This window comes from Petromyzon marinus, chromosome 80 (assembly GCF_048934315.1).
Source record: "Petromyzon marinus isolate PM22_M1 ecotype Great Lakes invasive population chromosome 80, UKy_Petmar_22M1.pri1.0, whole genome shotgun sequence".
In the NCBI taxonomy this organism is placed as follows: domain Eukaryota; kingdom Metazoa; phylum Chordata; class Hyperoartia; order Petromyzontiformes; family Petromyzontidae; genus Petromyzon; species Petromyzon marinus.
Window position 1 is genome coordinate 11,179,959 of NC_133746.1, and position 18,393 is coordinate 11,198,351.

Below are 18,393 nucleotides of genomic sequence, written 5' to 3' on the forward strand. Positions count from 1 at the left end.
CCTCTCGATCCGGCCGAACAAAAGCTGTTTCGGCATGCGGTGGCTGGGCATGCGGGCTACATGACCCAGCCAACGCAGCCTTGCCTGCCGGAGGAGCTCACCGATGGGACCTTGCCCAGATCTTTCAAGGATTTGTGAGCTCCTCACACAATCCAGCCTGCTGGTTAAACCCAGGATGGATCGTAGGCAGGTCAGCCTAAATGTTTCTAATCGGCGAAGATGCTCCATTAGGGGGGTCACACACACGCACAATCTCTCACACACACACACGCGCAATCTCCCACACACACAATCTCAATCTCACACACACACAATCTCTCACACACACACAATCTCTCACACACACACAATCTCTCACACACACACAATCTCACACACACAATCTCACACACACAATCTCACACAATCTCACACACACACACAATATCTCACACACAAACACACACAATCTCACACACAGGCACACAATCTCACACACAAAATCTCACAATCTCACACACAATCTCACGCACAATCTCACACGCACAATATCTCACGCACAATATCTCACACGCAATCTCCCACAATCTCGCACACACACACACACACAATCTCACACACAACTTCACGCACAACCTCACGCACAACCTCACGCACAACCTCACACACAATCTCACTCGCACACAATCACGCACACAATCTCACGCACACACACACAATCTCACGCACAAAATCTCACACACACAAACACACAATCTCACACGCGCACACTCACGCGCACAATCTCAGACACAATCTCAGACACAATCTCAGACACAATCTCAGACAATCTCAGACAATCTCAGACTACGACTCACCAGCTTAGCTCAACAGCGACTGGAATTCGTCCTACACCAGCCCTTCGCCACGTCTTTTATAGCGACAGCGGGCCCCGGACCGTGCATAGAGAGAGGTGGGCGGGAGAGGCCCCGGACCGTGCATAGAGTGGTGGGAGGATGCTCCGGACCGTGCATAGAGAGAGGAGGGGGGGAAGCCCCGGACCGTGCATAGAGAGGTGGGAGGAGGCCCCGGACCGTGCATAGAGAGAGGTGTGTGAGGGGAGGCCCCGGACCGTGCATAGAGAGAGGTTGGGGGGGGCCGGACCGTGCATAGAGAGGGTGGGGGGGAGGCCCCGGACCGTGCATAGAGAGAGGTGGTGGGGAGGCCCCGGACCGTGCATAGAGAGGTGGGGGGAGGCCCCGGACCGTGCATAGAGAGAGGTGTGTGAGGGGAGGCCCCCGACCATGCATAGAGAGAGGTTGGGGGGGAGGCCCCGGACCGTGCATAGAGAGAGGTGGAGGGGGGAGGCCCCGGACCGTGCATAGAGAGAGGTGGGGAAGAGGCCCCGGACCGTGCATAGAGAGAGGTGGTGGGGGGCCCAGACTGTGCATAGAAAGCGGTGGCGGGGGAGAAGATGCCCCGGACCGTGCATAGAGAGAGGTGGTGGGGGGGGAAGGCCCCGGACCGTGCATAGAGAGAGGTGGGGGGAGGCCCCGGACCGTGCATAGAGAGGTGGGGGGGAGGCCCCGGACCGTGCATAGAGAGAGGTGGGTGGGGGGCCTGGACCGTGCATAGAGAGAGGTGAGTGACCACGTGGTAAGGTTCACAGAGCCAGACTAAGACTCCCACAGGGTTCAGTGTTAATCACTGAGACTCACAGAGCCAGACTCAGGCTCCCACAGGGTTCAGTGTTAATCACTGAGACTCACAGAGCCAGACTAAGGCTCCCACAGGGTTCAGTGTTAATCACTGAGACTCACAGAGCCAGACTAAGACTCCCACAGGGTTCAGTGTTAATCACTGAGACTCACAGAGCCAGACTAAGGCTCCCACAGGGTTCAGTGTTAATCACTGAGACTCACAGAGCCAGACTAAGGCTCCCACAGGGTTCAGTGTTAATCACTGAGACTCACAGAGCCAGACTAAGGCTCCCACAGGGTTCAGTGTTAATCACTGAGACTCACAGAGCCAGAATGAGGCTCCCACAGGGTTCAGTGTTAATCACTGAGACTCACAGAGCCAGACTAAGGCTCCCACAGGGTTCAGTGTTAATCACTGAGACTCACAGAGCCAGACTAAGGCTCCCACAGGGTTCAGTGTTAATCACTGAGACTCACAGAGCCAGACTAAGGCTCCCACAGGGTTCAGTGTTAATCACTGAGACTCATAGAGCCAGACTGAGGCTCCCACAGGGTTCAGTGTTAATCACTGAGACTCACAGAGCCAGACTGAGGCTCCCACAGGGTTCAGTGTTAATTACTGAGACTCACAGAGCCAGACTAAGGCTCCCACAGGGTTCAGTGTTAATCACTGAGACTCACAGAGCCAGACTGAGGCTCCCACAGGGTTCAGTGTTAATCAATGCGACTCACAGAGCCAGACTCAGGCTCCCACAGGGTTCAGTGTTAATCACTGTGACTCACAGAGCCAGACTAAGGCTCCCACAGGGTTCAGTGTTAATCACTGAGACTCACAGAGCCAGACTAAGGCTCCCACAGGGTTCAGTGTTAATCACTGAGACTCACAGAGCCAGACTAAGGCTCCCACAGGGTTTAGTGTTAATCACTGAGACTCACAGAGCCAGACTAAGGCTCCCACAGGGTTCAGTGTTAATCACTGAGTCTGTGGGTCTCTATGTATGGGTCTCTATGTATCTATATGGGTCTCTACGTATCTCTATGGGACTGTATGTCTCACTGGGCCTCTATGTATGAGTCTCTATGTATCTATGTGGGTCTGTATGTATCTCTATGGGTCTGTATGTATGGGTCTCTATGTATCTCTATGAGTCTGTATGTATCTCTATCTCTATGGGTCTCTATGTATCTCTATGGGTCTGTATGTATCTCTATGGGTCTGTATGTATTGGTCTCTATGTATCTCTATGGGTCTGTATGTATGGGTCTCTATGTATCTCTATGGGTCTGTATGTATCTCTATGGGTCTCTATGTATCTCACTGGGTCTGTATGTATCTCTATGGATCGGTATGTATGGGTCTCTATGTATCTCTATGGGTCTGTATGTATATCTATCTCTATGGGTCTCTATGTATCTCTATGGGTCTGTATGTATCTCTATGGGTCTGTATGTTTGGGTCTCTATGTATCTCTATGGGTCTCTATGTATGTCTATGGGTCTCTATGTATCTCTATGGGTCTCTATGTATCTCTATGGGCCTCTATGTATCTCTATGGGTCTCTATGTATCTCTATGGGTCTCTATGTATCTCTATGGGTCTCTATGTATCTCTATGGGTCTCTGTGTATCTCTATTGGTCTCTATGTATCTCTATGTATATCTATGGATCTCTATGTATCTCTATGGGTCTGTATGTATAAACGATGGCTCTCTCTTCTTCTCCTGGGCGTTCTGTTGAAAACAAAGAGCTTTACGGCACATCGGATTCCCTCCTGTGCCAAATATAAATATTCCGATATTTTGAGTGTGGGGGGAAAATTCGGATGGATGCGTCACGTGTCGATTCCTTCCTATGGGCAGACACCGAAAGAATCGATGGTTCGATTTCGCAACATTTTTTTTCATACTCTGAGGAATCGATTCGTGCGAGCGGGTGCCATGAGGAGCGCGAAACGCCGTCACGTGGGGGTCGGGGGAGCGGAGGGGGCGGAGGGGGCTGAGGAGGGGGCGGGGCCTCGTCTCGTGCTGGGAGTGGACGTGGGCACGAGTTCCGTGAAGGCGACCGTGCTGGATCCGAGCCGTACCCGAGCCGAGCCGCTCGCGAGCCGCGCTCGCCCGACCCGCGCCGACGTCGCGAGCCGCGAGGCGCCCGGTCACGTGGGTCCACCCCTCCCCCGCTTCCACCCCCCCCGCCCCGACCGGAAGCCCTCCCCCCTACTACCGGAAGCCCCTCCCCCAGCCTACACTGCTCATAGACTAACACTGCCCATAGACTAACACTCACGTAGACTAACACTCACGTAGACTAACACTCACATAGACTAACACTGTCCATAGACTAACACTCACATAGACTAACACTCACATAGACTAACACTCACATAGACTAACAGTCACGTAGACTAACACTGCCCATAGACTAACACTGCACATAGACTAACACTGCCCATAGACTAACACTGCCCATAGACTAACACTGCCCATAGACTAACACTCACATAGACTAACACTGCACATAGACTAACACTGCCCATAGACTAACACTGCCCATAGACTAACACTGCCCATAGACTAACACTCACATAGACTAACACTTACATAGACTAACACTGCCCATAGACTAACACTGCCCATAGACTAACACTCACATAGACTAACACTACCCATAGACTAACACTCACGTAGACTAACACTACACATAGACTAACACTCACGTAGACTAACACTCACGTAGACTAACACTCACATAGACTAACACTCACATAGACTAACACTCACGTAGACTAACACTCACATAGACTAACATTGCACATAGACTAACACTCACGTAGACTAACACTCACATAGACTAACATTGCACATAGACTAACACTGCCCATACACTAACACTCACGTAGACTAGCACTCACGTAGACTAACATTGCACATAGACTAACACTCACATAGACTAACACTGCCCATAGACTAACACTGCCCGTAGACTCAACACTGCCCATAGACTAACACTCACATAGACTAACACTGCACCATAGACTCAACACTGCCCATAGACTTACACTGCACCATAGACTCAACACTGCCCATAGACTAACACTCACATAGACTAACACTGCACCATAGACTCAACACTGCCCATAGACTTACACTGCACCATAGACTCAACACTGCCCATACACTCAACACTGCACCATCAACTAACACTGCCCATAGACTAACACTGCACATAGACTAACACTGCACATAGACTCACATTGCCCATCAACTAACACTGCACATAGACTAACACTGCACCATAGACTAACACTGCACCATAGACTAACACATAGACTCACACTGCACATCAACTAACACTGCCCATAGACTAACACATAGACTCAACACTACCCATAGACTATCACTACCCATAGACTAACACATAGACTCAACACTATCCATAGACTATCACTACCCATAGACTAACACTGCACGATCAACTAACACTGCCCATAGACTAACACATAGACTAACACTGCACCATAGACTAACACTGCACCATAGACTAACACATAGACTAACACATAGTCTAACACTGCACGTAGACTAACACATAGACTAACAAATAGACTAACACATAGTCTAACACTGCACGTAGACTAACACATAGACTAACACTTAGACTAACACTGCACCATAGACTAACACATACACTAACACATAGACTAACACATAGACTAACACTTACACTAACACTGCACCATAGACTAACACATAGACTAACACATAGTCTAACACTGCACGTAGACTAACACATAGACTAACACATAGACTAACACTGCACGTAGACTAACACATAGACTAACACTTAGACTAACACTGCATGTAGACTAACACATAGACTAACACTTAGACTAACACTGCACCATAGACTAACACATAGACTAACACATAGACTAACACATAGACTAACACTGCACGTAGACTAACACATAGACTAACACTTAGTCTAACACTGCACCATAGACTAACACATAGACTAACACATAGTCTAACACTGCATGTAGACTTACACATAGACTAACACATAGACTAACACTGCACGTAGACTAACACATAGACTAACACTTAGACTAACACTGCACCATAGACTAACACATAGACTAACACATAGACTAACACTGCACGTAGACTAACACATAGACTAACACTTAGACTAACACTGCACGTAGACTAACACATAGACTAACACTTAGACTAACACTGCACCATAGACTAACACATAGACTAACACATAGACTAACACATAGTCTAACACTGCACGTAGACTAACACATAGAGTAACACTTAGACTAACACTGCACCATAGACTAACACATAGACTAACACATAGACTAACACATAGACTAACACATAGTCTAACACTGCACGTAGACTAACACATAGTCTAACACTGCACGTAGACTAACACATAGACTAACACTGCCCATAGACTAACACATAGACTAACACATAGACTAACACATAGACTAACACTGCCCATACACTAACACATAGACTAACACTGCTCGTAGACTAACACATAGACTAACACTTAGTCTAACACTGCACCATAGACTAACACATAGACTAACACATAGACTAACACTGCCCATACACTAACACATAGTCTAACACTGCACGTAGACTAACACATAGACTAACACTTAGACTAACACTGCACCATAGACTAACACATAGACTAACACATAGACTAACACTGCACAGACTAATACATAGACTAACACTTAGACTAACACTGCACCATAGACTAACACATAGACTAACACATAGACTAACACTGCCCATACACTAACACATAGTCTAACACTGCACCATAGACTAACACATAGACTAACACTGCACCATAGACTAACACATAGACTAACACATAGACTAACACATAGACTAACACATAGACTAACACATAGTCTAACACTGCACCATAGACTAACACATAGACTAACACATAGACTAACACTGCACGTAGACTAACACATAGACTAACACTGCACCACAGACTAACACATAGACTAACACTGCACCATAGACTAACACATAGACTAACACATAGACTAACACATAGACTAACACATAGTCTAACACTGCACCATAGACTAACACATAGACTAACACATAGACTAACACATAGTCTAACACTGCACGTAGTCTAACACTGTGGCTGAGTGATCTCCTCCTCCTCCTCCTCCGTGCGTCTTTGCTGCGCAGGGCCGTGAGCAAGATGTGGGCCTCATCATGGCGGCGCTGGAGCAGTGCCTGCTGGAGCTGCCGGCGGGGCTGATCAGTCGCGTCGGCCTTGTCGGTGTCTCGGGCCAGATGCACGGCGTGGTACTCTGGCGGTCCGGCCAAGGTTCGCGCCCGCAACGTCGCCGCCGCGGGGGGCCGGGGGCGGGTGGGGCTGCTCCTGCGGCCCTGTTTTTTTTTTTGCTAGTCCGCGGGGGGGTCCCAGATGGGTCAGGTGTGACGTCGTTCCACACGGCTGCGTCTCGCCGGGGACTCGCTGGGACTTGGCTGGGTATCTCTGTGGGTCTCTGTGGGTCCTCTGTGTGTCTCTGTGGGTCCTCTGTGTGTCTCGCTGGGTCTCTGTGTATCTCTGTGGGTCTCTGTGTGTCTCTGTGGGTCCTCTGTGTGTCTCGCTGGGTCTCTGGGTATCTCTGTGTGTCTCTGTGGGTCTCTGTGGGTCCTCTGTGTGTCTCGCTGGGTCTCTGGGTATCTCTGTGGGTCTCTGTGCGTCTCTGTGGGTCTCTGTGGGTCCTCTGTGTGTCTCTATGGGTCTCTGTGTATCTCTGTGGGTCTCTGTGGGTCCTCTGTGTGTCTCTGTGGGTCTCTGTGGGTCCTCTGTGTGTCTCGCTGGGTCTCTGTGTATCTCTGTGGGTCTCTGTTTGTCTCTGTGTGTCTCTGTGGGTCCTCTGTGTGTCTCTATGGGTCTCTGTGTGTCTCTGTGGGTGTCTCTGTGGGTATCTCTGTGTGTCTCTGTGGGTCCTCTGTGTGTCTCGCTGGGTCTCTGTGTATCTCTGTGTGTCTCTGTGGGTCCTCTGTGTGTCTCTGTGGGTCCTCTGTGTGTCTCGCTGGGTCTCTGTGTATCTCTGTGGGTCTCTGTGGGTCCTCTGTGTGTCTCTGTGGGTCTCTGTGGGTCCTCTGTGTGTCTCGCTGGGTCTCTGTGTATCTCTGTGGGTCTCTGTTTGTCTCTGTGTGTCTCTGTGGGTCCTCTGTGTGTCTCTATGGGTCTCTGTGTGTCTCTGTGGGTGTCTCTGTGGGTATCTCTGTGTGTCTCTGTGGGTCCTCTGTGTGTCTCTGTGGGTCCTCTGTGTGTCTCGCTGGGTCTCTGGGTGTCTCTGTGGGTCTCTGTGGGTCCTCTGTGTGTCTCTGTGGGTCCTCTGTGTGTCTCGCTGGGTCTCTGTGTATCTCTGTGGGTCTCTGTGGGTCCTCTGTGTGTCTCTGTGTGTCTCTGTGGGTCCTCTGTGTGTCTCGCTGGGTCTCTGTCGGTCCTCTGTGTGTCTCTGTGTGTCTCTGTGGGTCCTCTGTGTGTCTCGCTGGGTCTCTGTGTATCTCTGTGGGTCTCTATATCTCTGTGGGTCTCTGTGGGTCTCTGTGTGTCTCTGTGGGTTCTCTGTGTGTCTCGCTGGGTCTCTGTGTATCTCTGTGGGTCTCTGTGCGTCTCTGTGGGTCTCTGTGGGTCTCTGTGTGTCTCTATGGGTCTCTGTGTATCTCTGTGGGTCTCTGTGGGTCCTCTGTGTGTCTCTGTGGGTCTCTGTGGGTCCTCTGTGTGTCTCGCTGGGTCTCTGTGTATCTCTGTGGGTCTCTGTTTGTCTCTGTGTGTCTCTGTGTGTCCTCTGTGTGTCTCGCTGTGTCTCTGTGTATCTCTGTGGGTCTCTGTTTGTCTCTGTGTGTCTCTGTGTATCTCTGTGGGTCTCTATGGGTCTCTGTGTGTTTCTGTGGGTCCCTGTGTGTCTCTGTGGGTCTCTGTGTGTCTCTGTGGGTCCTCTGTGTGTCTCGCTGGGTCTCTGGGTATCTCTGTGGGTCTCTGTGGGTCCTCTGTGGGTCTCTGTGGGTCTCTGTGTGTCTCTATGCGTCTCTGTGTGTCTCTGTGGGTGTCTCTGTGTGTCTCTGTGGGTCTCTGTGGGTCTCTGTGTGTCTCTGTGTATCTCTGTGGGTCTCTGTGGGTCCTCTGTGTGTCTCGCTGGGTCTCTGTGTATCTCTGTGGGTCTCTGTGCGTCTCTGTGGGTCTCTGTGTGTCTCTGTAGGTCTCTGTGTGTCTCTGTGTGTCTCTGTGGGTCTCTGTGTGTCTCTGTGTGTCTCTGTGTATCTCTGTGTGTCTCTGTGTATCTCTGTGGGTCTCTGTGTGTCTCTGTGTATCTCTGTGGGTCTCTGTGGGTCCTCTGTGTGTCTCTGTGGGTCTCTGTGGGTCCTCTGTGTGTCTCGCTGGGTCTCTGTGTATCTCTGTGGGTCTCTATTTGTCTCTGTGTGTCTCTGTGTGTCCTCTGTGTGTCTCTCTGGGTCTCTGTGTATCTCTGTGGGTCTCTGTTTGTCTCTGTGTGTCTCTGTGTATCTCTGTGGGTCTCTATGGGTCTCTGTGTGTTTCTGTGGGTCCCTGTGTGTCTCTGTGGGTCTCTGTGTGTCTCTGTGGGTCTCTGTGTGTCTCTGTGTATCTCTGTGTGTCTCTGTGGGTCTCTGTGGGTCTCTGTGGGTCCTCTGTGTGTCTCTGTGGGTCCTCTGTGTGTCTCTGTGGGTCTCTGTGGGTCTCTGTGTATCTCTGTGGGTCTCTGTGTCTCCGTGGGTCTCAATGTGTCTCTGTTGGTCCTCTGTGTGTCTCGCTGGGTTTCTGTGTGTCTCTATGGGTCTCTGTGTGTCTCTGTGGGTCCTCTGTGTGTCTCTGTGGGTCTCTGTGTGTCTCTGTGGGTCTCTGTGTGTCTCTGTGGGTCTCTGTGTATCTCTGTGGGTCTCTGTGTATCTCTGTGGCTCTGAACGTATCTCAATCGATGACTAAGTTGAGCTTGCGCTTGGCGTTTTAACTCAGGTTGGCGCTACCGTCCCTCCAAGCGAGAAGCCGCCGACGCCGACGCCGACGGCGGCTGTGCCGACGCCGCCGCCGGCTGTGCCGACGCCGCCGCCGCCGCCGCCGCCGACGCCGACGGCGGGCAGGGCGGAGCGGGCAGCTGGTTCGACGTGTCTGAGTGCTCGCGGCTCGTCACGTGGGAGGACGCCCGCTGCACCCCCGACTTCCTCTCCGCGCTGCCGGCGCCCCGACCGGGAGCCTGCGCCGTCGCCTCCGGCTACGGCTGCGCCACTCTCGTGTGGCTCGCCCGGCACGCGTGAGAGGGAGTCTCTCTCGCCCCCCACTCCCCACTTGTCGGGACTCCCCTGACTCACCCCTGTCGCTCGTTACCCGGCTCGAAAACCCGTGTCAGGCTGACTGACCTGTGCCGTCCGCCTCTTCGCCATATCCCGGAAGCGTTTGTCTGTTTGCGAACGTCCGAAGCCACGCGTGGAACGTTTGAACACTGGCCGCGGACGTGGGGGGGGGGAGGCTTGCCGCTCCTTTGTCGGGAGCTGAGTGCATTGCCGCCGGGGAACCCTGCGGAAGGCAGGCGGCCCGGTGGACTGGTTCGGGCTCCAGTCACCATGAGGGGTGGGTCAGGCCTCACCGCCGGGCGTTAAAAGCGCCAAACAACAACGAGGTGGCATTGCGTCTGGACCAAACAGTGAGTGCGCTGTGGGATTTTTGTCGGTGAGGCGTGGGAAGATGCGAGCCCCAGACTGTTGTGGGCTCGCCTCCCCGTTCACGGAAGGCGAAGAAGAGTGGTGGTGGTGGTGGCGGCGGTGGAGGCGGCTCACCGCTCCCACAAAAAAAAGTGAAGATAATTGGAGGGATGCATTTCAAGGCCGATGAGTCGGATGCCCTCTGTGACCTCCTGTCTCAGGTGCTGGCTAAGGTGGTCCCTCTGGAATCGGGTCATCCTATTTGGGTGACTTTAATGCCCGAGTGGGTCATGATGCTGGCACCTGGGCTGGCGTGATTGGAAGGCATGGGCCAGGTCAGCTCAACAACAACAACGGCAGGAGGCTGCTAGACTTCTGCGAAGTCCCATTGGGCTTGCAATTTGCCAATTGGGCTGTCCCGGCATCGGCGCATCCACACAACATCGTGGATGCTGGATTACGTAGTGACGGGACAGCAGATACGGGCCTGTGTACTTCACACCGGCTCGTACATTGGAGCTGAAATGCCCACGGACCATCGGCTTGTCATCCGTAAGATGCGCCTGCCATTCTTCCACTGTGATGGCAGGCATCCACCTAGGTCCCCATTCAAGCGTCCAGTGGCCTGGTCTTGGCCAGCTTGTGTAGGCTGCAAGCGGGAATATTATCGCTTGCAGCTGGGGGTTGGCATCGTCCCCCCTCCCTCCACCAATTCTCATTCGAAGGGGAAATGGGCGAGGTTCAAGACTGGGCCATGTGGCTGCTGTGGCTACGATGGGCATGCAGTCGAGACCTCCCCAAAGACCCTGGCCGATGGAGGAGCTGGCCCAGCTGGCTAAGAGAAAGCGACAGGCCCACGCCAACCATCTACAACATCTCACGTCGGAGAATGCGGAGGCTCAGCGGAGCCTTCGCTCGGAGGTTCGGAGCGCCCTGTGGCACTGGAAGGATGAGTGGTGGTCACAGGTTGCTGAGGAGATGGAAAATTCCGTTGTAGCTCACGAACCATTCTCTAATTCCATCAAAAAGATAACGTGCAGGGCCACACCTATTATCATACTGAAGGGAAAGTTGATGATCCGATCTCCAGCCCCCAGGAAAAGGTCTGCAGATTTTCTGAGCATTTCTGTGAGGTCTTGGTGGAGGATAAACACACACTGACACACACACACTGACACACACTGACACGCAACAACAACCGCCATTCACCACTAAGTGGCGGTGACGTCACCACGATGCTTGTGCCAGGCCATGTGCACCCTGAGGCCACGTGAAGTGTCGAACGCCCGGTGGCAGGAGGTCACAGGGCAGACCCAGGTGCCACGGGTCGACTGACTGAGATGACTGGCTGATGCACCACCTGTGCCCCCTACGGTGCCAACCTGCTGTGCTTTAGCCACCCGGCGCTCCGCTCGTTGTTTTGAGCGTCGCTCCTCCGACCTCCGTTGTTGTTGGAGGGCGACTACCTCCAACTGCCCAGTAGCGTCCTTCACGAGCCTCCTCCACAGAGGCCGATCTTGACACCGCTTGTACCAGTCATCGGCAAGTCCACTCAGCTCCACGTCCTCCTGTACCACATCACTCCATCTCTTCTCTAGTCCGTGCCGCGCCCGTTTAGCCCCCTCAATCCGGTCAAACAAAAGCTGTTTCGGCATGCGGTGGCTGGGCATGTGGGCTACATGACCGAGCCATCGCAGCCTTGCCCTCCGGAGGAGCTCACTGATGGGACCTTGCCCAGATCTTTCAAGGATTTGTGAGCTCCTCACACAATCCAGTCTGGTTAAACCCAGGATGGATCGTAGGCAGGCCAGCCTAAATGTTTCTAACCGGCAAAGATGTTCCATTAGGGGGGTCCATGTTTCGCAAGCGTAAAGAAGGGAGGGAATGACCATGGCCGAGAAGACCTGAAGCTTAGTGCAGAGCGACAGACCAGGTAGCTTCCACACAGCGTTACGTAACCGATGAAAAGATATTGCCGCTCGACTGATTCGGAGTGAAACCTCTGCTGTTAAACTGGAGCCGGTCTAACTGACACAAAGACAAATATCCCCCATATAGCCTGTAACAGACTGTAGGGGCAAGTGCTGTTAGCGAGCACCTATGAAGGCCGGAACGGTACACGAGGGGGTGGGTGGCCAGCACCACGCCCGGCCGCCTTTGTCTCCCCGGTGGCGATGTTTACACACCGCACCAGGTACTCATTTGAGGCTGAGTCGACTTAGGGGAGGCCCGGGACCAGTTCAGATAATCGTCACTGGTGTTGGCCGTGAGCGGGAATCGAACCCGGGTCGCCAGGTTCATAGCGTAGCGCGCTAACCGCTACACTATCGCTCCCCACAAACACACACTGACAAACACACTGACACACACACTAACACACACACACACACTGACACAAAGATAAAGACAAATATCCCCTGTATAGCCTTACCAGACTGTTGGGGCGAGTGCTGTTGGCGACACCTATTAAGGCCGGCACGGCACACGAGGTGGTGGGTGGTCAGCACCACGCCGGGCCGCCTTTGTCTCCCCGGTGGCGATGTTTACAAATCGCACCAGGTACTCATTTGAGGCTGAGTCGACCTAGGGGAGGCCCGGGACCGGTTCAGATTTATCGTCGCCGGTGTTGGCCGTGAGCGGGCATCCAACCCGGGTCGTGGTCAGGTTCGTGGCGCGGCGTGGCGCTAACCGTTGCACCGCCGCTCCCCACCCGTCAACGCAACGACCGCCACTAAGTGACGGTGACGTCGCCACGGCGCCAGGCGAGGTGCACCTTGAGGCTATCGCGTGGGGCGCCGAAGGCTCGCCGCCGGCAGGCGGTCACGGGGCAGGACCCAGCCGGGTGCCGTGGGGTCGACTGACCGAGACGACTTCCGGCTCACGCACCGACTGTTCCCCCGCCATCGTGCCAAATTGCGTCGCGAAAAACGCGCCTGGGCCAGGAGTCGAACCCCGGCTGTCGTGACCCCGCAGGCCCGGCGCGCTGCGGGACTACGACTGTGCGGGGACCGTGCAGGACCTGCTGGTGTCCGCGCTCTGCGACCTCCCGAGTCCCGTCATGACCGCTCACAACGCCGCCAGCTGGGGATACTTTGACGCGCAGGCTGGCGCCTGGGACATGGAGGGGTGAGGGCACTGCGCCACGGACTGCACCATTGAGTCAGCACCTCGCGTAGACTCAGCACTGCACCATAGACTCCACCCCACCAGAGACTAAACACTGCCCAAAGACTCAACACTGCACCATAGACTCCACTCCACCATAGACTCAACACTGCACCATAGATTCAGCACTGCACCATAGACTCAGCACTTCACCATTGAGTCAACACCTCCCATAGACTCAACACTGCCCATAGACTCAACACTGCACCATAGACTCAACACTGCACCACGGACTCAACACTGCACCATAGACTCAGCACTGCACCATAGACTCAGCACTGCCCATAGAGTCAACACTGCACCATAGACTCAACACTGCCCATAGACTCAACACTGCACCATAGACTCAACACTGCACCATAGACTCAACACTGCACCATTGACTCAGCACTGCACCGTAGACTCAACACTGCACCATTGAGTCAACACTGCCCATAGACTCAACACTGCACCATTGACTCAGCACTTCACCATAGACTCAACACTGCACCATTGAGTCAACACTGCACCATAGACTCAACACTGCACCATAGACTCAACACTGCACCATAGACTCAACACTGCACCATTGACTCAACACTGCACCATAGACTCAACACTGCACCATAGACTCAACACTGCACCGTAGACTCAACACTGCACCGTAGACTCAGCACTGCACCATAGACTCAGCACTTCACCATTGAGTCAACACCTCCCATAGACTCAACACTGCACCGTAGACTCAACACTGCACCATAGACTCAACACTGCACCACGGACTCAACACTGCACCATAGACTCAGCACTGCACCATAGACTCAACACTGCACCATAGACTCAGCACTGCACCATAGACTCAGCACTGCACCATAGACTCAACACTGCACCATAGACTCAGCACTGCACCATAGACTCAGCACTGCACCATAGACTCAGCACTTCACCATTGAGTCAACACCTCCCATAGACTCAACACTACCCATAGACTCAACACTGCACCACGGACTCAACACTGCCCATAGACTCAGCACTGCACCATAGACTCAGCACTGCACCATAGACTCAGCACTTCACCATTGAGTCAACACCTCCCATAGACTCAACACTGCACCGTAGACTCAACACTGCACCATTGACTCAGCACTTCACCATAGACTCAACACTGCACCATTGAGTCAACACTGCACCATCGACTCAACACTGCACCATAGACTCAACACTGCACCATAGACTCAACACTGTACCATTGACTCAGCACTTCACCATAGACTAAACACTGCACCATAGACTCAACACTGCACCACAGACTCAACACTGCACCATAGACTCAGCACTGCACCATAGACTCAGCACTGCACCATACACTCAGCACTGCACCATAGACTCAACACTGCACCATAGACTCAACACTGCACCATAGACTCAACACTGCACCATTGAGTCAACACTGCCCATAGACTCAACACTGCACCATTGACTCAGCACTTCACCATAGACTCAACACTGCACCACGGACTCAACACTTCACCGTAGACTCAGCACTGCACCGTAGACTCAACACTGCACCATAGACTCAACACTGCACCATAGACTCAACACTGCACCATAGACTCAACACTGCCCATAGAGTCAACACTGCACCATAGACTCAACACTGCACCGTAGACTCAGCACTGCACCGTAGACTCAACACTGCACCATAGCCTCAACACTGCACCATAGACTCAACACTGCACCATAGACTCAACACTGCACCATTGAGTCAACACTACCCATAGACTCAGCACTTCACCGTAGACTCAACCCTTCACCATAGACTCAACACTGCACCATAGACTCAACACTGCACCATAGACTCAACACTGCATCATAGACTCAACAATGCACCATAGACTAAACACTGCACCATAGACTCAACACTGCAACATAGACTCAGCACTGCACCATAGACTCAACACTGCACCATTGACTCAGCACTGCACCATAAACTCAACACTGCACCATAGACTCAACACTGCACCATAGACTCAGCACTGCACCATAGACTCAGCACTTCACCATAGACTCAACACTGCACCATAGACTCAACACTACGCCATTGAGTCAACACTGCCCATAGACTTAACACTTCACCATAGACTCAACATTGCCCATAGACTCAACATTGCACCATAGACTCAACACTACCCATAGACTCAACACTGCACCATAGACTCAACACTGCACCATAGACTCAGCACTGCACCATAGACTTAACACTACGCTATTGAGTCAACACTGTCCATAGACTCAACACTGCACCATAGACTCAGCACTGCACCATAGACTCAACACTGCACCATTGAGTCAAGACTGCCCATAGACTCAGCACTGCACCATAGACTCAATACTGCCCACAGACTCAACACTGCACCATAGACTCAACACTGCACCATAGACTCAACACTGCACCGTAGACTCAGCACTGCACCGTAGACTCAACACTGCACCATAGACTCAACACTGCACCATAGACTCAACACTGCACCATAGACTCAACACTGCCCATAGACTCAACACTGTACCATAGACTCAACACTGCACCATGGACTCAACACTGCACCATAGATTCAACACTGCACCATAGACTCAACACTGCACCATAGACTCAGCACTGCACCATAGACTCAACACTGCACCGTAGACTTAACTCTGCACCATAGACTCAACACTGCACCGTAGACTCAACACTGCACCGTAGACTCAACACTGCACCATAGACTCAACACTACCCATAGACTCAACACTGCACCATAGACTCAACGCTGCACCATAGACTCAACACTACCCATACACTCAACACTGCCACCCATAGACTCAGCACTACCCATAGACTCAACATTGCCACTCATAGACTCAACACTTCACCATAGACTCAACACTACCCATAGACTCAACACTTCACCATAGACTCAACACAACACCACAGACTCAACACTACCCATAGACTCAACACTGCACCATAGAATCAACACTGCACCATAGACTCTACACTGCACCATAGACTCAACACTGCACCATAGACTCAACACTGCACCATAGACTCAATACTGCACCATAGACTCAACACTACCCATAGACTCAATACTGCACCATAGACTCAACACTGCACCATAGACTCAACACTGCACCATAGACTCATCACTGCACCATAGACTCAACACTGCACCATAGACTCAACACAACACCATAGACTCAACACTACCCATAGACTGAACACTACCCACAGACTCAACACTGTACCATAGACTCAACACTACCCACAGACTCAACACTACCCACAGACTCAACAGTGCACCATAGACTCAACACTACACCACAGACTCAACACTACCCACAGACTCAACACTACCCACAGACTCAGCACTGCACCATAACCTCAACACTACCCATAGACTCAACACTTCACCATAGACTCAACACTGCCCATAGACTCAACACTGCACCATAGACTCAACACTACCCACAGACTCAACACAACACCACAGTCTCAACACTGCACCACAGACTCAACACTGCCACCCATAGACTCAGCCCTACCCATAGACTCAACACCAACCCACAGACTCAACACTGCCCACAGACTCAACACTGTACCATAGACTCAACACTACACCATAGACTCAACACTACCCACAGACTCAATACTGCACCATAATCTCAACACTACCCATAGACTCAACACTGCACCATAGACTCAACACTGCACCATAGACTCAACACTGCACCATAGACTAAACACTGCACCATAGACTCAACACTGTACCATAGACTCAACACTGTACCATAATCTCAACACTACCCATAGACTCAACACAACACCACAGTCTCAACACTGCACCATAGACTCAACACTGCACCATAACCTCAACACTGCACCATAGACTGAACACTGCACCATTGAGTCAACACTACCCATAGACTCAACACTGTACCATAGACTCAACAATACCCACAGACTCAACACTACCCACAGACTCAACACTGCACCATAACCTCAACACTACCCACAGACTCAACACAACACCACAGTCTCAACACTACCACCACAGTCTCAACACCAACCCACAGTCTCAACACTACCACCACAGTCTCAACACTACCACCACAGTCTCAACACTACCACCACAGTCTCAACACCAACACCACAGACTCAACACTACCACCACAGTCTCAACACTACCACCACAGTCTCAACACCAACACCACAGACTCAACACTACCACCACAGTCTCAACACTACCACCACAGTCTCAACACCAACCCACAGACTCAACACTACCACCACAGTCTCAACACTACCACCACAGTCTCAACACTACCACCACAGTCTCAACACTACCCATAGACTCAACACCAACCCACAGACTCAACACTACCCACAGTCTCAACACTACCACCACAGTCTCAACACAACACTACCACAGTCTCAACACTACCACCACAGTCTCAACACTACCACCACAGTCACAACACTACCACCACAGTCTCAACACTACCCACAGTCTCAACACTACCACCACAGTCTGAACACAACACCACAGACTCAACACTACCACCATAGTCTCAACACTACCACCACAGTCTCAACACAACACCACAGACTCAACACAACACCACAGACTCAACACTACCACCACAGTCTCAACACCAACCCACAGTCTCAACACTACCACCACAGTCTCAACACCAACACCACAGTCTCAACACTACCACCATAGTCTCAACACTACCACCACAGTCTCAACACAACACCACAGACTCAACACAACACCACAGACTCAACACTACCACCACAGTCTCAACACTACCACCA

At 52.0% G+C, this 18,393-nt stretch overlaps 2 protein-coding genes across 2 annotated transcripts in view; one reads left to right on the forward strand and one right to left on the reverse strand.

The window, feature by feature from the left end:
* Window positions 1-949, reverse strand: part of PTGR1 (prostaglandin reductase 1) — a 43,893-nt gene extending 42,944 nt beyond the window's left edge. The window contains exon 1 of the mRNA XM_032981382.2: window positions 837-949. The gene's annotated coding sequence lies outside the window, so the exon portion shown is untranslated. The remainder of the gene's footprint in view (window positions 1-836) is intronic.
* A 2,647-nt stretch (window positions 950-3,596) lies between these two features.
* The window catches only part of SHPK (sedoheptulokinase), a 42,503-nt gene continuing 27,706 nt past the window's right edge, over window positions 3,597-18,393 (forward strand). The window contains exons 1-4 of the mRNA XM_032981392.2: window positions 3,597-3,815; window positions 6,900-7,041; window positions 9,709-10,003; window positions 13,365-13,517. Coding sequence (XP_032837283.1) covers window positions 3,597-3,815; window positions 6,900-7,041; window positions 9,709-10,003; window positions 13,365-13,517 — 809 coding nt within the window. The remainder of the gene's footprint in view (window positions 3,816-6,899; window positions 7,042-9,708; window positions 10,004-13,364; window positions 13,518-18,393) is intronic.